General features: G+C 43.5%; 1 protein-coding gene across 1 annotated transcript in view; it reads right to left on the minus strand.

Annotated features, from left to right (window-relative positions):
- The window catches only part of LOC139750745 (otoferlin-like), a 425,902-nt gene that overhangs the window by 220,274 nt on the left and 184,540 nt on the right, over window positions 1-21,088 (minus strand). Inside the window, 1 exon segment of the mRNA XM_071665450.1 lies at window positions 4,727-4,785. Coding sequence (XP_071521551.1) covers window positions 4,727-4,785 — 59 coding nt within the window.

A 21,088-nucleotide genomic window follows, 5' to 3' on the forward strand; every position in this document is an offset into this window, starting at 1 on the left:
TATATATATATATATATATATATATATATATATATATATATATATATATATATATATATATATATATATATATATATATATGATAAATAGATAAATAAATAGACAGATAGATAGATAGATATACATAAATAGATAGACAGATATTTATTTTCTGTGTGTTGAGATCATTGTAGATTCATCGTCTTCCCCTAGTGATGATAAGCAGTTATTCTCAGCAACGTTCATCTTTGTGACGCGAGTTTGACCAGAAGGAAGGCGGAGGGTGGGTTAGGGAGGAAGCTCACGAATATATATATATATATATATATATATATATATATATATATATATATATATATATATATATATATATATATATATATATATATATATGGGGGGTTGGGCCATTTCTTTCGTCTGTTTCCTCGCGCTACCTCGCAAACGCGGGAGACAGCGACAAAGTATAAAAAAAAAAAAAAAAAAAAAAAAAAAAAAAAAAATATATATATATATATAAGTGGTTTCACTTCTGTGCTTCTGAGAAAAAAAAATAATAATGTCGAGTTCCCTACAACGATTTCTAGAGAAATAAATATAGAAAAAAAACCCTCAAGGGTAAAAAGGGTTACCTAACGTAATCTAACCTAACTTAACTTAACTGAATCTAACCTAACCTAACCTAACCTAACTTAACCTTATCTAGTCTAATCTAACCTAGTTATAAAATGTTCCCAGCAGCTGTGGCAGCGGTGGTCATCAGAGATCATATCATATCCTTCCTCACACAATTCTCCATTTTCTAAACATTGTATTCGAGACGCACACCAAAAATCTGTGTTCCTTTATCATCAACTCTTTAATAATTGGTTCAACCAAGAAATAACACATTTCGAAGCATAGAAACGCCAAGATTAGCCTGTAAATGCAGTGTGTATCCATTGATAAGCACCTGAAATATATTTACGTCAATATATTTCAATATCAGTTAAAGGAAATGGCAAAGGAATGGAAGTCTGTTATTGTAACACCGATATTTATAGAAAGGTTAGAAAATCAGAGCCCGGAAATTATCGTTCAAGTGGCTTAACGTCTGTAGTTGGAAGTCTTACGGAAACCATCATCCGGGATACGAATGTAAACCATTTAGCGGACCATACTCAATTTAGCGGACCATACTCAATTTAGCGGACCATACTCAATAAACGATTGTCAGTATGGTTTACGACGATATAGCGTCTGACAAATTTGCTTCATGCCATCTATATTAAGGACAACATACATGATGAAATCAAAGCAGTTGTTAAATGTTTAGATTTGCAAATAGCCTTTGAGAAAGTATGAGATCAAAGGTTGCTTCCAAAATTTAAGTCACACTGAAGTAGCTTTGGTTTAATCAATAAAATTGTCAATATTTGTAACGTGAGTTAATTAGGCATTGGTAACTTGCCCTGTTCTTATACAATACTTATGTTGCTTAAGTCTAAGAGAGAGATCCTTACCAGTCAGCCCTATATAAAACATATTACAACTTATGCAAAGCACTCTGTAAACACAGCCCGCAGAATTTTCTGGTCAGTTTTCTATTGGTATTGCTAAAGGCTATTATTTACATTTAACGCTTTAAGTAGAGGAAATTAGATATATCTATCATCAAAAGGCAAAACTAAAAAATTCTTAGAACCACTGAAAGGCTTGGAATTAATCATATAATGACAGAAAGGGTTACTAATGCCTTGTTTATTTACTTTACAAATAATGACCAATGTACTGACTGGACAACACGACTTCATTTACAACATGTACCTCTCTGAATAAAAGCAATATCATTGAACCTTCTCTCATTAAACACACAAAGACTTGCAACGATAATATTAACGAAGATCTGTATAAACTTGATAAACACCGCCAGAGGCTAACTATGTAATCAGCTTAATTTGTTTTGCCTGCGTAATCAAATCTTATGACAGGTCTGGTGCCAGACCTGACTATCACAAGCCACACAGGTAAACGAAAACCAAACTTTTATGCTAAATGTTGCTACACGTAACTGAAGCCCATAGACAACTTTACATTTACTATTATGAATACGACAACAAAGGCATTACCACGCATGGGGTCAACACAATGGCAACATAATGTTGACACTTTCTCTACTCCTGGTAGCGTGTGGACACCAGACATAATCCTGCACGTGGAATTATAAATAACTTACGTTCATCTGAATAATTATCTTATCAGAAGAAAAGATACGAAAAAAATAGAAAAAAAATGTCATTAAGTAATTTTACTCGCTCTCGAAGTAATCTAGTTTGATTACATTGTAGTTCTTACAGAAAACGATTATTGAAGGAGGACATATCTATATATATATATATATATATATATATATATATATATATATATATATATATATATATATATATATATATATCTATGGTACGGGAAACTGAATGCCTTAATCGTGGTCACCTCACACACACACACACACACACACACACACACACACATACACACACACACACACATTCATCGACCAACCACGAGGATAAGGTGAGCAGCTGGGTTGGTTGTGGGCCGACTACCCAGAGCCTACTATTCGAACGCAGGCGGCCCATGCGTGACTCATAGTCAACAACGCTAACCACCTCACCACGGAAGCCAATCAATACCTACTTGGTACACGCAATCGAGTGAGATACAAGTTAATTTATCGAAATATCTTTTGTAGGCGAAAATGGTGTACAGAAGCGTGCCTTTCCTAGCCAAGAGCGAACTGTTGGAAATACAAGAAATACAAGCAGCGTCCAGATGTTAAACACAGCAGGCAGGACATGAACTGTCATGGGTCAGCCGTGGAGAGTAAACATTGCTCGTGTGGACTACTCCCGTATGCAAATGAATGTATGAGATAACACTGATATAAAATGGTGAGCACATTGTCCCCCCCCTCTCCCCCGCTTTCAATGTGAATAGGTTTATATACTCTCCTACGAACCCTGTTTCAGTAATGTACATGAAATTGCTGAAACAGTAATGTATATTACATTACTGTTCCAGTAATGTACATTACTGAAACAGTAATGTACATTACATTACTGAAACTGTACCCAAAAGGCTTCTCAGGGTAGATATATTACCTCAGCTGTTTACGTCCTCAGCAGCAGCTTGGAGGGGGGGGGGGGGAGCGAGCGAGGGGGTGGATACACTTGGCTTGTGTGGAATTCAATCGCTCTCTCTCTCTCTCTCTCTCTCTCTCTCTCTCTCTCTCTCTCTCTCTCTCTCTCTCTCTCTCTCTCTCAGGCCAAGCCATTAAGTGTAAGTGTCCTGCTCCATACTTCACTAAATGCACTTATGATTTTTGTATGTATTTCTTCACACGGCTGAAATTCAGCGGTTCTGTCGACTTCATCTCTCACACATGTATCCACCTCACCCCCCCCCCCTGCTATCTTCAGAATCCCCCCCCCCCGCTATCTTCAGAATCCCCCCTCCCCCCCCGCTATCTTCTCTTCTGAGATAAGGGAAAGAATATAAAAAGAAAAAGAATAAAGATCTATAGGAATCTTGAAAAAATACGTCTTGGGGGTCTCTACCTCTACAGGAAACAGCCCTGGTAACATCTCTAGTCCTCTCCGACACGGGTAACCAACCATCCGCCACCCATACATTTTCTTTCACCATAGCATACGTTAACATTAGGAAGCCTTTAAGAGAGACAAAAGATGTAAATGTTGATATTTTTCTGAACAGACAGGAGCTGTATAGCCCGAGTCGAGGCAGCCATAGATTTTACTTAAAAATCGAACTAAGGAAAAACACGACGGGGGTGAAAAATGTCCTTACGCATATTTCCCAGTGAAGGAGAGTCTCCACGCTCATCTCACGCTTGTTTCCCTGTGAAGGAGAGTCTCCACGCTCATCTCACGCTTGTTTCCCAGTGAAGGAGGGTCTCCACGCTCATCTCACGCTTATTTCCCAGTGATGGAGAGTCTCCACGCTCATCTCACGCTTGTTTCCCTGTGAAGGAGAGTCTCCACGCTCATCTCACGCTTGTTTCCCAGTGAAGGAGGGTCTCCACGCTCATCTCACGCTTGTTTCCCAGTGAAGGAGAGTCTCCACGCTCATCTCACGCTTGTTTCCCAGTGAAGGAGAGTCTCCACGCTCATCTCACGCTTATTTCCCAGTGAAGGAGCGCCTCCACGCTCATCTCACGCTTGTTTCCCAGTGATGGAGAATCTCCACGCTCATCTCACGCTTATTTCCCAGTGATGGAGAGTCTCCACGCTCAGGTCAATGTTTTCATTTTTTCCACTGCGTATGTAAATGATGTTTTCTTCTTTCCTCCATTTCTCGGTGGAAAATTTGTGGTTATTTCAGCGGCACGGTGGCTATAGAAGATGTGACCTGTCACACAGCTATGGAACGGACATATACAAACCTTTCTCTTCAGTCATGTTGTGTGTGTGTGTGTGTGTGTGTGTGTGTGCGTGTTGCTACCAGTCAGATGACACAAAGTTCAACGTCCCGTCCGTGAAAAAGAAAAAAAAAAAAAAAGAAATCTACGCAAGGCTACCCTACTAGATAGAAAACGGGTCGCTGACTAATGTCTCGCGTCAACAGAGATTATCGCTGAGGGGAATTATCATTTCGGGTGCCGTGGGCGTCTCTCTGAGAGAGAGAGAGAGAGAGAGAGAGAGAGAGAGAGAGAGAGAGAGAGAGAGAGAGAGAGAGAGAGAGAGGCTCTTACCTCGTCGAAGATGGCATCTTCTCCACAGTCCTCAGCGATGCGCGTGTACTGCGACACTCCTATGTGAGGGAAGGAAAGGAGATACATGTTAGACCGGCTGACTACCCTTCTGGGGGGGTGAGGGGGGGAGGGAAGAGAGGGTGGTGTGTGTGAGGGGAGAGGGGGGGGAGGGGAGGGTGGCTGCACCCAGCCCATGGAGAATGGTAGGTGGGAGGGGAGGGGAGAGGGGGGGGGTGTTGTTTAGGGGTGAGGGTGGACGATGGAGGGGTATGAAAAAAAACAAGTGGTTGCCACAGGAGAACACGATACAAAATATGGTGAACATGTGAATATATTGATACCAAGAAATATATCTGGAGTACTGTTCACACATGTGGGCTGGCTCACCTTCCACCCACTCCATGAACCAGAATGGAATCGAAACCGATCCGTCTCATCAATTCTTTCAAGCATCACCTCTCTTCAACCTTCCCATTCCGTGCGCCACATTTTCTATTGTCAGCTGAGACGGCACGGGCAGTGAAGGCCCTAATCAATATATATATATATATATATATATATATATATATATATATATATATATATATATATATATATATATATATATTTAGTGTTGTTTTAATGTAGGTTCATAATCGGAGTAGATGAATGGGAAGTTAAAGGTAAAAGGCATAAAGCTCTGCTGGCTTTGAGTGGAAATATAATTTGTGGAAATCCACTGGACGTGTCTACCATTGGATCACACTCAAGTGCTAACGTGTGATGAACCTTAGCTCTGATGACCAGGTCGTCTTGACCTGATCCTTACAGTCAGAAAGACCTCATCACCGTACTCGAAATTTGTATCGTTCGTCGTGCGCAAGGATCGTACCGTCGCGCTCAAGGGTCGTACCGTCGTGCTCAAGGGTCGTACCGTCGTGCTCAAGGGTCGTACCGTCGTGTTCAAGGGTCGTACACCGTCGTGCTCAAGGGTCGTAACGTCGTGCTCAAGGGTCGTACCGACGTGCTCAAGGGTCGTACCGTCGTGCTCAAGGGTCGCACCGTCGTGCTCAAGGATCGTACCGTCGTGCTGAGGGATCGTACCGTCATGCTCAAGGGTCGTACCGACGTGCTCAAGGGTCGTACCGTCGTGCTCAAGGGTCGCACCGTCGTGCTCAAGGGTCGTACCGTCGTGCTCAAGGGTCGTAGCGTCGTGCTCAAGGGTCGTACCGTCGTGCTCACGGGTCGTAACGCCGTGCTCAAAGGGTCAAGCGAAACGTACATCCCCCACCCCCTAAGAAGCCACAACCTCCCTCCCCCTACCCTTCCCTCCACACACACACACACACACACACACACACACACACACACACACACACACACACACAACACACACACACACACACATTACAACAGTATACCCGCGTATTGGTTTGAGACACGGGGGCTATAATTCTGTGACACAGACACACACACACACACACATACCCGTATCGGAAAATCGGCAAAGAAATCATTGGATCCGATAACTTTTCAACGCAGATGGATGTCCATGCAATAGTTCAAGGTCTGTCGCCATGCGGAGTATAAACAGGGGTATATAAATAGCATGTCAATATAAATGCATACTTTCAAACACACGAAGGAAGCATAAATTACAAGAATAATTACAGTTTCATACTGATATATATATATATATATATATATATATATATATATATATATATATATATATATATATATATATATATATATAAGTTTGTTGAGTATTCCTGGTAAACTATATGGGAGGGTATTGATTGAGAGGGTGAAGGCATGTACAGAGCATCAGATTGGGGAAGAGCAGTGCGGTTTCAGAAGTGGTAGAGGATGTGTGGATCAGGTGTTTGCTTTGAAGAATGTATGTGAGAAATACTTAGAAAAGCAAATGGATTTGTATGTAGCATTTATGGATCTGGAGAAGGCATATGATAGAGTTGATAGAGATGCTCTGTGGAAGGTATTAAGAATATATGGTGTGGGAGGCAAGTTGTTAGAAGCAGTGAAAAGTTTTTATCGAGGATGTAAGGCATGTGTACGTGTAGGAAGAGAGGAAAGTGATTGGTTCTCAGTGAATGTAGGTTTGCGGCAGGGGTGTGTGATGTCTCCATGGTTGTTTAATTTGTTTATGGATGGGGTTGTTAGGGAGGTAAATGCAAGAGTCCTGGAAAGAGGGGCAAGTATGAAGTCTGTTGGGGATGAGAGAGCTTGGGAAGTGAGTCAGTTGTTGTTCGCTGATGATACAGCGCTGGTGGCTGATTCATGTGAGAAACTGCAGAAGCTGGTGACTGAGTTTGGTAAAGTGTGTGGAAGAAGAAAGTTAAGAGTAAATGTGAATAAGAGCAAGGTTATTAGGTACAGTAGGGTTGAGGGTCAAGTCAATTGGGAGGTGAGTTTGAATGGAGAAAAACTGGAGGAAGTGAAGTGTTTTAGATATCTGGGAGTGGATCTGTCAGCGGATGGAACCATGGAAGCGGAAGTGGATCATAGGGTGGGGGAGGGGGCGAAAATTTTGGGAGCCTTGAAAAATGTGTGGAAGTCGAGAACATTATCTCGGAAAGCAAAAATGGGTATGTTTGAAGGAATAGTGGTTCCAACAATGTTGTATGGTTGCGAGGCGTGGGCTATGGATAGAGTTGTGCGCAGGAGGATGGATGTGCTGGAAATGAGATGTTTGAGGACAATGTGTGGTGTGAGGTGGTTTGATCGAGTAAGTAACGTAAGGGTAAGAGAGATGTGTGGAAATAAAAAGAGCGTGGTTGAGAGAGCAGAAGAGGGTGTTTTGAAATGGTTTGGGCACATGGAGAGAATGAGTGAGGAAAGATTGACCAAGAGGATATATGTGTCGGAGGTGGAGGGAACGAGGAGAAGAGGGAGACCAAATTGGAGGTGGAAAGATGGAGTGAAAAAGATTTTGTGTGATCGGGGCCTGAACATGCAGGAGGGTGAAAGGAGGGCAAGGAATAGAGTGAATTGGAGCGATGTGGTATACAGGGGTTGACGTGCTGTCAGTGGATTGAATCAAGGCATGTGAAGCGTCTGGGGTAAACCATGGAAAGCTGTGTAGGTATGTATATTTGCGTGTGTGGACGTGTGTATGTACGTGTGTATGGGGGTTGGGCCATTTCTTTCGTCTGTTTCCTCGCGCTACCTCGCAAACGCGGGAGACAGCGACAAAGTATAAAAAAAAAAAAAAAAAAAAAAATATATATATATATATATATATATATATATATATATATATATATATATATATATATATATATATATATATATATATATAAGGCATGAATGCACAAGTAGGAGTACAGAGTTTATCAATATATAAACTATGAAGACCTTGCTGCCGTTCCCCGCATTAGCGAGGTAGCGCCAGGGACATATGAAGACAGGCTACATTCGCTCTCTGACTGTCATATGTATACAGTGTACTGAAACATCAGCTTCCTGTCAACATCCAGGCTCTATTAGACCCTTCCATGGTTTACCTTGACTACTTCACTTGATTCGGTTCTTTCCACTGACAGTACGTCGCCCCATGTATACCACATTATTTCAACTCATTCGATCCCGTACACACTTTTTACCCTGAGAAAGGTGATATATATATATATATATATATATATATATATATATATATATATATATATATATATATATATATATATATATATATATTTTATATATATATATATATATATATATATATATATATATATATATATATATATATATATATATATTTTATATATATGTTTTTTTTTTTTTTTTTTTTTTTTTTTTTCAAAAGAAGGAACAGAGAATTGGGCCTGGTGAGGGTATTCCCTCAAAGGCCCAGTCCTCTGTTCTTAACGCTACCTCGCTAACGCGGGAAATGGCGAATAGTTTGAAAGAAAAAGAAAGAAATATATATATATATATATATATATATATATATATATATATATATATATATATATATATATATATACATATATATACATATATATATATATATATATATATATATATATATATATATATATATATATATATATATATATATATATATATATATATATATATATCCTCTTTACATTCCAGAATTTAAGTAACATCTGCCCAATAAACTCTCTCTGGCCTGACTTGCCCTCACCGAAGAACAGATGTAAAGGGAAGGTGTTGCTTGTCCAATAACTCTCTCTCTCTCTCTCTCTCTCTCTCTCCCTCCCTCCCTCCGCACACTGCACGGGACGAGAGTAACAGCTCTATTCCAAGCGATTGGGGAGAGGGTGGGGGGGACGGGAGAGGTGGAGGCGGCGGTGGGGAAAGGGAAATGTTGAGAGTAAAGGATCTGTTGCCCTGCAGGATCTGTTGCCCTGCAGGATCTGTTGTCCTGCAGGATCTGTTGTCCTGCAGGAGTCCTGACAATATTTGATGCCAGCCCTCGGGTCTTGGAGGCGGTATGCAAATACCTGTGTGTACTATACAAGAAAAGGAAGGGTTTACGTCAATACTTGTGGAGCCCCATTTCTTAAACCCCCTCCACTGTCAACAGCCAACATCTCAGGTCTATATATGTCGTCCGCTTCCAATGAATTCTAATCCAGTTTGATTCATTCATACACTACTATGATAGTACATCTTTACGTCCTTTCTAAAAGGGTTTCTTTAAATTCATGTTATATTCTCTGGTTCTTCTATTCCTCCATAGTTTCGAAGAACTGTTCAATATCTACAGCATGAACCTGATTTAAACATTCAAAAGTTGTGATTAAGTCACCTCCTTACTCTTCTCTCTTCCACTGTAGGCAATCTCTAAGGCCTCTAACCTTTCCCTGTAACTTAGCTTTGAACTTTAGTTCCATCTTTGTTGCCTTCCTCTGGACCTTCTCTATTAGCTCTTTGTGTTTTTTTTCTTAGGTGAGGTGACCAAACTTGAGATATATATATAGATTTCAACTGTGACCAAAAGCAGGATGTGAACAGCTTGCTGAATGTTCCCATCCCATATAATCAAATGCTGTTCTCATGTCTATCAGCAGAATATTTTTTTTTTCTGTTTTACTCTTCCTTGACGACAGGTAAGGAAGGATACCGACTTCCAAGTCTCTTCCACACACCCACATTCCCGAGGCTTCTATTCTGACAGGTAATATTCTTATTATGGACTTCTTTCAACACGGCTCATCCTCATTCATTAATATTCGGGTTGAATTTCATCTGCCATGCATCAGACCAACACTGACTTGGTCCCCTTGTACACCGATGCAATCCTCCATACTTCTCCTTTCCCACGAGACATTTGCATCATCTGCGAACCTTAACTGGTTGAAGACCATATCTTCTGGCCATCTGGTTGAAGACCATATCTTCTGGCCATCTGGTTGAAGACCATGTCTTCTGGCCAGCGATTTGCAGTGATCAAGAAGGGTAATGGTTCCAGAACAGAGCCCTGGAGAACCCCCTCTGGTGACCTCAATCCATTTTGAGAAGGTTCCTCTGACTTGCGTCCTTTGTTCCATTCCACTGGAATAACCTGTTCATCGAAGGATTTTCCTGCTTATTCCTACCTGGATATCTTTCTCAATCAGCCTCCGATGCGGTTCAGTGTCAAATGCTTTCCGGCAGTCCAGATATAGACCGATATCCACTCAACCTTCCTACTTGTTTAAAACATAACTCACTCTTTCCGAGAAAGCTCATAGGTTCGTTACAGATGACCTCACCTTCTCTACAACTGTGTTTCCTCTCAGGTACATTTTCCTCAGCAGGAAATCATCTGATTATGTTTTCCAATCCTCCTTACTGACCAAACACGTCAGGAAGACTAGCCTGTATTTCAGCGCCACTTCCTAGTCTCATTTCCATAAGTCGCTTCCTTTACCGCTGTTCTCTTTGCCCCTGTCGATTTGCATTCCTCCAAACACATCGTAAGCATCGTTTCAAGCCATATGTCTAATGCATCATCAACACATATGGTGAAATGTTATCAGGACAATGTGTCCCCAGACGTGGGTCACCACACATTAAATATTCTGTCAATGTCTTTTCGAGATATCGTAATTCCTTCTACAACCTCATCTCCATTCCAGCATGTAGGTGGTGGAGCTGTAGTGTCTTCGAGTGTGTAAACATTCCTAAACACGACTCTTCGAAGTATTGGGGTCTGAGAAGATAGGCGGAGTTATCTGAGCTTGTAAAAGGTGAGAATAACACCATCGCTGAGGATAACACCATCACTGAGGATAACACCATCACTGAGGATAACACCATCACTGAGGATAACACCACCACTGAGGATAACACCATCACTGAGGATAACACCATCACTGAGGATAACACCATCACTGAGGATAACACCATCACTGGGGATAACACCATCACTGAGGATAACACCATCACTGAGGATAACACCACCACTGAGGATAACACCATCACTGAGGATAACACCATCACTGGGGATAACACCATCACTGAGGATAACACCATCACTGAGGATAACACCACCACTGAGGATAACACCACCACTGAGGATAACACCATCACTGAGGATAACACCATCACTGAGGATAACACCATCACTGGGGATAACACCACCACTGAGGATAACACCATCACTGAGGATAACACCATCACTGGGGATAACACCATCACTGAGGATAACACCATCACTGAGGATAACACCACCACTGAGGATAACACCACCACTGAGGATAACACCATCACTGAGGATAACACCATCACTGGGGATAACACCATCACTGAGGATAGCACCATCACTGGGGATAACACCATCACTGAGGATAACACCATCACTGGGGATAACACCATCACTGGGGATAACACCATCACTGGGGATAACACCATCACTGAGGATAACACCATCACTGGGATAACACCATCACTGGGGATAACACCATCACTGGGGATAACACCATCACTGGGGATAACACCATCACTGAGGATAACACCATCACTGAGGATAACACCATCACTGGGGATAACACCATCACTGGGGATAACACCATCACTGAGGATAACACCATCACTGGGGATAACACCATCACTGAGGATAACACCACCACTGAGGATAACACCATCACTGAGGATAACACCATCACTGGGGATAACACCATCACTGGGGATAACACCACCACTGAGGATAACACCATCACTGAGGATAACACCATCACTGGGGATAACACCACCACTGAGGATAACACCATCACTGAGGATAACACCATCACTGAGGATAACACCATCACTGAGGATAACACCATCACTGAGGATAACACCACCACTGAGGATAACACCATCACTGAGGATAACACCATCACTGAGGATAACACCATCACGGGATAACACCATCACTGGGGATAACACCATCACTGAGGATAACACCATCACTGAGGATAACACCATCACTGAGGATAACACCATCACTGGGGATAACACCATCACTGAGGATAACACCATCACTGGGGATAACACCATCACTGAGGATAACACCATCACTGAGGATAACACCATCACTGAGGATAACACCATCACTGGGGATAACACCATCACTGAGGATAACACCATCACTGAGGATAACACCATCACTGAGGATAACACCATCACTGAGGATAACACCATCACTGAGGATAACACCATCACTGAGGATAACACCATCACTGAGGATAACACCATCACTGAGGATAACACCATCACTGAGGATAACACCATCACTGAGGATAACACCATCACTGAGGATAACACCATCACTGGGGATAACACCATCACTGAGGATAACACCATCACTGAGGATAACACCATCACGGGATAACACCATCACTGAGGATAACACCATCACTGAGGATAACACCATCACTGAGGATAACACCATCACTGAGGATAACACCATCACTGGGGATAACACCATCACTGGGGATTATGCTGGGGATGTGTGAGTGTATCATGAGGACGGGGTAGGGTACCATGAGGATGTGTGAGTGTACCACGTCATCCACCTTACCCCACGTCATCCACCTCACCCCACGTCATCCACCTTACCCTACGTCATCCAATTTATCCCACGTCATCCACCTTACCCCACGTCATCCACCTTACCCCACGTCATCCAACTTATCCCACGTCATCCACCTTACCCCACGTCATCCAACTTACCCCAAGTCATCCAACTTACCCCAAGTCATCCAACTTACCCCACGTCATCCACCTTACCCCACGTCATCCACCTTACCCCAAGTCATCCAACTTACCCCACGTCATCCACCTTACCCCACGTCATCCACCTTACCCTACGTCATCCACCTTACCCCACGTCATCCACCCTACCCCACGTCATCCACCTTACCCTACGTCATCCAACTTACCCCACGTCATCCAACTGACCCCACGTCATCCACCTTACCCCACGTTATCCACCTTACCCCACGTCATCCAACTTACCCCACGTTATCCACCTTACCCCACGTCATCCACCCTACCCCACGTCATCCACCTTACCCTACGTCATCCAACTTACCCCACGTCATCCAACTGACCCCACGTCATCCACCTTACCCCACGTTATCCACCTTACCCCACGTCATCCAACTTACCCCACGTCATCCAACTTATCCCACGTCATCCAACGTACCCCACGTCATCCACCTTACCCCACGTCATTAACCTTACCCCACGTCATCCACCTTACCCCACGTCCGTTTGATATTATAAACCGTAATTATGAATGCCTCCCGGATCTTCAATATATTCCTCACAACTCTGCTAAATTCAGCTGAAATCTATCAGTTGTTTCCACCCACAACTCATCACAACCCGACCTCACAACCCACAACTCATCACAACCCGACCTCACAACCCACAACTCATCACAACCCGACCTCACAACCCACAACTCATCACAACCCGACCTCACAACCCACAACTCATCACAACCCGACCTCACAACAATCTCCTAAGGCCACATAGAAGTACAGGCAGACCCAGAGATAGATAAAGCTCACTATCAAAGCGAAGGAGATGTGGCACAGACGTGGGGAGGCACAGTGTTCCACCAACAAGAGAATACATGTGAGGAAAAGAATATCTGTGCACCTCGGTCAATGCTGCACAGATGTTTTAATGATAAACGAGCCGTCAGGAAATAAACCTATTTAGAGAATAAGATGCGAACATGATATCCATGTATTTCAAAATCTTTTTCGTCTTTACAGACTAATGGGCGATCGACAGTCCTTCCTTCTCAGAGTATCCGGACGGTGAAATTATATCAGAATGCGATTTCCATCCATCTATTCCTGTAAGATTTCTATGTTGCTATGATCTATATTTTCCTTGATGAATGTTGAGCCGGAGGGCACGGTGGGTGGGGAGGAGTAGGAGTCTTCTGTTCTACTATTTAGTTCCGGCTTACAAAGAAGAGGAATTCAGGACACCGTCACTGTCCACACCACACACCTCACACCACACCTCACACACACCACATCTCACGCCACACACCACACTGTTTGGGTTTCTACCTTGATTAAATTCCACGCAGGTCGGCTCGCGGCGCCCCGAGCTCTCGTAACTTTTGACACTTACCCGACTTCCCTTCAATGCCAGGGAGAGTTCAGGCTGGCTTTTTCCCACATCACAGAATTACCTTTGGCTCTTGAGGATACCTGGGTCGATATACAGCAGCACTACGCTCTTTCTCCCGGTGCCAGCGACCTATCATCATGGTTTACGTGGGAAAGACAGTCAACAGGAGGTCTGATTGGCCTTCTGGTGTGAGGTGTGGTGTGTGGTGTGTGAGGTGTGGTGTGTGAGGTGTGGTGTGTGTGGTGTATGAGGTGTGGTGTGGTGTGAGGTGCGGTGTGGTGTGTGGTGTGAGGTGGTGTGTGGTGTGAGGTGCGGTGTGGTGTGTGGTGTGTGGTGTGTGAGGTGTGGTGTGTAGTGTGTGAGGTATGATTTGTGGTGTGTGAGGTGTGGTGTGGTGAGTGGTGTGAGGTGTGGTGTGGTGTGTGGTGTGTGAGGTGTGGTGTGGTGTGTGGTGTGTGAGGTGTGGTGTGTAGTGTGTGAGGTATGATGTGTGGTGTGAGGTGTGGTGTGGTGTGTGGTGTGAGGTGGTGTGGTGTGGTGTGAGGTGCGGTGTGGTGTGTGGTGTGAGGTGGTGTGTGGTGTGAGGTGTGGTGTGGTGTGTGGAGTGAGGTGTGGTGTGGTGTGTGGTGTGTGAGGTGTGGTGTGGTGTGAGGTGCGGTGTGGTGTGTGGTGTGAGGTGGTGTGTGGTGTGAGGTGTGGTGTGGTGTGTGGTGTGAGGTGTGGTGTGGTGTGTGGTGTGTGAGGTGCAGTGTGGTGTGTGGCGTCTGGTAAAAGAATAAAAACTCTTAACTCGATAAGAAATAAAGGATCTTAACTCGATAAGAAATTGTCATTCCACTCAGCGGTTAAGTTAACTACCAATTCCTCTCTGGTGTCAGAAATGGTCTGGGTATAGAGAGGCGAAAAATGAAAATGATATCAAATGATAAAAAGTGATATCAAGTATCGATATCATTGATACGATTGTTGATATCGAGACTTTAATATCATTAGGATTTTTCCAGGTGTGGGGGAATCCATGTCTCGTTTTCTATTAAGCTTGGTCAGCCGTGCGTAATCTAATCTCTCTAACTACTCGGTTCTGTACGACAACGTCTCACAGTCGGTCTGCCACCTACCTGCGCTGCCTGAGGCAAGAGCAACTAGAGTTAGAACTATCCAGGCGCCTGACCCTCGCCCTTTGACCTCACGGTTAGGGAGAACTTGATGCGACGCTGGTCAAACAGCCACCACCTCAGGTGACGGATGGGGTGACGAGAGGAGTGTGAGGACGGCTAGGTGTGCGACGGACGTACCCGAGACGGATACGAGATGGACGGATGGACGTGGAACGTAAGGATGAGAAAAGGACAGAGAGACGCGGAACGGACCGTTAAAGGTGTCTGGTTAGAGGTCAGGCCGTCGTACACACCTGTCGTAGTGTCGTGCTCAAGGGTCGTACCGTCGTGCTCAAGGGTCGTACCGTCGTGCTCAAGGTGTCGTACCGTCGTGCTCAAGGGTCGTACCGTCGTGCTCAAGGGTCGTACCGTCGTGCTCAAGGGTCGTACCGTCGTGCTCAAGGGCCGTAGCGTCGTGCTCAAGGGTCGTAAGGTCGTGCCCAGTGGTCGCGTCTTTATGCCTCGTGTTTAAGGAGTTATACCCGCTCTCCCGAGGCATTTAAATTCTTGAAATTGCTCATCAGAGGCGTTTAAAATCCTCCATGAACAAGTTATTTAAAGCCAGTGTGTGTGTGTGTGTGTGTGTGTGTGTGTGTGTGTGTGTGTGTGTGTGTGTGTGTGTTATGCCTAGAGAGCATCCAGCTGGTTTTTGACTACGTTACTCATGTTTGTCTGAAAGAAGTTACTTAGATGCGGCAAGTGAAGTCCGTAGACATATTCAAAATACTCTCTCTCTCTCTCTCTCTCTCTCTCTCTCTCTCTCTCTCTCTCTCTCTCTCTCTCTCTCTCTCTCTCTCTCTCTCTCTGGTTGGTTCAAAGCCAAGAGGAAGTTTACGCACCAACGCCAGTCATTTCTTCCCATGCACGACACGACAGAAACCACAAAAACAGGCCAGAGTGACACAAGGAGACAATACGGGGCAGAAATACAATGTACACGCGTCAGAAATCAACGCAACAAAACACCTTCAGAAGACATGTGAAAAGGTTCATCAAGCAAGCCAAGTGAGAGTATGAAGTGAGTAGTGCAAGAGGTGATAATAGAGATGCGAGAAGATATTATAGACACATTAAGAATAAGAAACATATAATCAGTGGGCTAGAACCCTCATCAAAGAAGATGGGAAACCCAGGGGTATATGATAATAGCATAGGAATAACCCAGAACACGTTTTTCAATTCTGTTTTCACACTAATAAAATAGCAACACGAATTTCCAGGCAGTGATGAATAGCACTCACAACATACCAATATTGACCGCAACAGTTACAGAAGTACTGACACAGATAAAAAAAATTTGAAGACTTAATAAAAGTTCCAGGTCCTGATTATTTCTCTTCGTAAGTCATCAAAAACATCAATCACAAAGCCCTGAGATTCCTAACAATTACCGTCCCATTAACCTCACATTAACTACGTCCCATTAACCTCACATTAACTACGTGTATGTTTCTTGATTCGGTTCCATTGGAGCTGATTCGTGGCCTGGGAACCATGGAGTCTGATTCTACACAGCGTGGGGGGTTTGAGAAGGAACAGATCATGCCTTACAGAACTTCACTTTGCTATTCTTTTCTTCTGTTGCTTCTGAGGCGATTGCATTATTTTTCTTTTTTGAGCAGCGTTATGGCCACATCACCTCGCTTGGACCCTGGGTCTGTATAGTCCTTACGTCTATGTAACTCTAAGTAACTTTATTTTCCTCTTTTCTCTTCTCATTTGCACTCATTATGTGTCCTGTGCCATCCCTATTGGAAACCCTAACAATTCTCTACAATCTATCCAGCCTCGGAGGGGTATGTGGGTTAACACCCTCTCATTATTCCACCTCATCATCTTCCTCATCATTCCCTCACACCCTCATCTACCTCCCATCACGACCGCCGTGGACACCCTCTCCTAGGAGCACGACTGAGCTCTTCTGGAAAAATGAGGTCGTTTATAATGAGGAAGATTTTCTCCCTCACTCCATATCTACGTTGATGACCACGTAATGAGGCTGGCGATGCTCCTGTGTGTGTGTGTGTGTGTGTGTGTGTGTGTGTGTGTGTGTGTGTGTGTGTGTGCGTGTGTGTGTGTGTGTGTATGTGTTCTCGCCCCAGCTCCTCCTTCCTCTCATAGACCGACCTAGGATGTGGCGAACACACATGCATAGTGAGTTTTCACTCCAATGAATGTGACAAAAGTCTCCATTCACGACGCCAAAGAGGACTCAATCCTCTTCATTATAGACTTGGTATACAACTTCGTTTTCAGCGTTCTTGGTCATCTCATTAACGATACCTGAATCGAATGTAAAGTCGCATTTTCATTTTCTTCCCACGTCTTTCACGAACGTCACTCATCACCATATCTCACAAGTCCAGAAACTACAGTTACTGTCTCTTAAATCACGACAGCTGCTGGTAATTACGATCATTTATACAAATCATTCCTCGTGCATGGTTCGCATGCAAATGAATATTGGAACCTGTGCTACGAGGATGATCCTACGTGACCATACCGTCAGGCTCCTCCGTTCCCTGCCAGTAGTCTACCTGGACCTGGTGCTGCTGTTTCTGCCATAGCGAAGTATACGAAGGTCCTCAGTAATGTGCGGGTGGAGTGAACTGCGTTGTGTATTTCAAGGTTTAGTGAGGAGGTGATCGTGTGTGTGTGTGTGTGTGTGTGTGTGTGTGTGTGTGTGTGTGTGTGTGTGTGTGTGTGTGTGTGGGGTGAGGGGTGGGGGAGTAATTACGTATTTGTACCATACGGGAAGGGTGTGTGGGGGGAGTTCTACACCCGTGGGGGCTCCATTTCGTCAACACTCTACTGTCATACGAACTCTTAAATTCATGAATGTTGTCTGCATTAGCCATGTCCTCAGTTAATCTGTTCCATTCGTCCACCGATCATACTATAAAGTATTTCTTTACCTCTTTATTTACAAGTTTCTTACTTAATTACATGTTACATCCTTTGGTCCCTGTATCCCCACATCCTTCGAAGTACTGTCCACTGTCCACTTCATCGAACCCTTTTAAAAACTGGATAGTTGTGATCAAATCACCCCTCAGTCTTCTCTCTTCCAAGGTGGGTGAATTCAAAGCCTCCAGCCTTTCCCTGTAGCTAAGTTTTCTTCACTTTGGTACCATTTTTTTTTATTTTGCCCTCCTCTGAACCTTCTCTATGAGCTTTCTCTTCTTGAGGTGCGGTGACCAAACCTGAGAAGCATATTCTAGTTTTGGCCTCATTTAGGACATGAAGCGCGGGCTAGATATATCTTTATCCATATGCTTGAAAGCCATACTGCTGTGTGCCAGCAAACACTTTGTCTCCTTAACTATTCTCTTACTGTGGTACTCCCTGGCGACAGGTGAGGGACGATATCCACTCCCAAGTCCCTCTCTCACACACAGAATTCTCAAGCTTATTATGTCCCAGGTCACAACCACACTGAGGCTGTCTTGCGCTTCGTTCCGTCCTCATTACTGTGTGTGTGTGTGTGTGTGTGTGTGTGTGTGTGTGTGTGTGTGTGTGTGTGTGTGTGTGTGTGTGTGTGAGGTCTGTGTGTTATCATCATTCTTGGAACACATATCTTCCTGTATGTCAATCTATCCACTTTATCTCGCTCTGTGGCTTCCGTTGTTCCTTTATCATTCGCTCTCCCAGCGCCTTCAACACTTCCACGCCTTTTCTAAGACTTCGACGCATTCCCCACGACTTCCACGCCCTCCTTACGACCTCCGTCTCTCCCCACGACTTCCACGCCCTCCTTAATACCTCCGTCTATCCCCACAACTTCCACGCCCTCCTCATGACTTCCACGTCCTCCTTACGACCTCCGCCTCACCCCTACGACTTCCACGCCCTCCTCATGACTTCCACGCCCTCTTCATAACATCCACGTCTCCTTCACCACCTCCACGCCCTCCTCTCCCAGTGGCTCCCACCTCCACGCCTGTTCTACGCCCAGCCCGGTGGCTCTTACACCAGTCTGGAACTGCAATCACGTCAAGAGTCGAGGGCCGGACGGGTCCCCCTCAGCTCCAGCTGCTGCACTGTAAACAACCTTTCATTCCACATCGACGTTCCAATGTTTTTCCGATACGGACTCTTAAAAGAATAAATAAAGGGAGAGTAAAAGCCTCAGGGTATCCTCTGAAGTATTTCAGGATTTCTTTTATATAATAAGAAACATTATTCCATCGCTTTCTGTACGAGGAAGACAAATATATTTTGATGTGAGAGGAATTGCATGTAGCTCTGTCACAGACGAACCAGACTGTTGATAAACATTTTTGATATGTTCTTCCCGGTAATACTGGCGGTGAGATATATCAGTGGGGAGCCAGACATAGCAGTGGGCAGGTCAGACATATCAATGGAAAGGCCAGCTATATCAGTGGGTAAAGCCAGACATATCATTGGGCAAGACAGACATATCTATGGGCAGGCCAGACATATCAGTGGGTAGGACAGACATATCAGTAGGTAAGACCATACATATCAGTGGGCAGGGCCAAATATATCCGTAGGCAGGTAAGGCATATCAATGGGCAGGCCAGATATATCAATAGGCAGGCCAGCTATATCAATGGGTAAAGCCAGACATATCATTGGGCAAGTCAGACATATCAGTGGTCAAGCCAGACATATCAGTGGGCAGAACCAGTGAAACAAAAATCGTGAAGATATATGATTTACATAAACAGAATTTACACAGAGTTACATGGGTACATAGACCACACAGACCCCATGGTCCAACATGGGTACATAGACCACACAGACCCCGAGGTCCAAACGAAGTCATCTGACTTTAACACCATAGAAAAATAGATATAAGTTCGTAAGCTCATTTACATAAACCCAAACTTTTAAAGTATACACAACAAAACATGACAAACAACTTTATGAATACTTAAAACTTTGAGACTGCAAGATGGTCTGGTGGAATCTCAATATCTTTAAACAGAACTGACCAAAAAATCATTGGTTAATCGACAACTGTCTAAGATACTCAATCAAGAATTGCTAATTTTAGGCCTACGATCAACACCTGATTTATTTCTGACTCGACATCATCATCATCATTAACCTTGAGGACATATGAATCTTTAAACCTCTTGCTTCGAGACTTTGAACCTTTGTGAATCAAGAGATATGAATCAATCGACTCACAGAGAGGCCAAGTATAGAACCGTAAAGGTATTGCACCACTGAGTATATAAACTTATCTATATCTTTATGATATAGATAACTTAGAACGAACTTATAGCCTCTATCCTCCGTGGAACCTTCAAGTTAAATGGCATAACTTAGATTATTGCTGGTACAACATTTGGGCAGGTTCAAAATGCACCATTTTCTAAGAGTTCAACAGATAGCTCCCTCCTGTATAATCATTATTCAAATCGCGTGAAAATCACATTCATGAATATTCATCGTATCCAAATAAGTCTTTGGTTTGAGGAGATTTTCTTGACTCTTCTTCAGCCTCTGTGTGAAGTTTTAAAAGGCAATTTAAACTTTGAAGTAATAGTCCTTCAATTCTGATATATATATATATATATATATATATATATATATATATATATATATATATATATATATATATATATATATATACATA

This window comes from Panulirus ornatus, chromosome 10, assembly GCF_036320965.1.
Source record: "Panulirus ornatus isolate Po-2019 chromosome 10, ASM3632096v1, whole genome shotgun sequence".
NCBI lineage: Eukaryota > Metazoa > Arthropoda > Malacostraca > Decapoda > Palinuridae > Panulirus > Panulirus ornatus.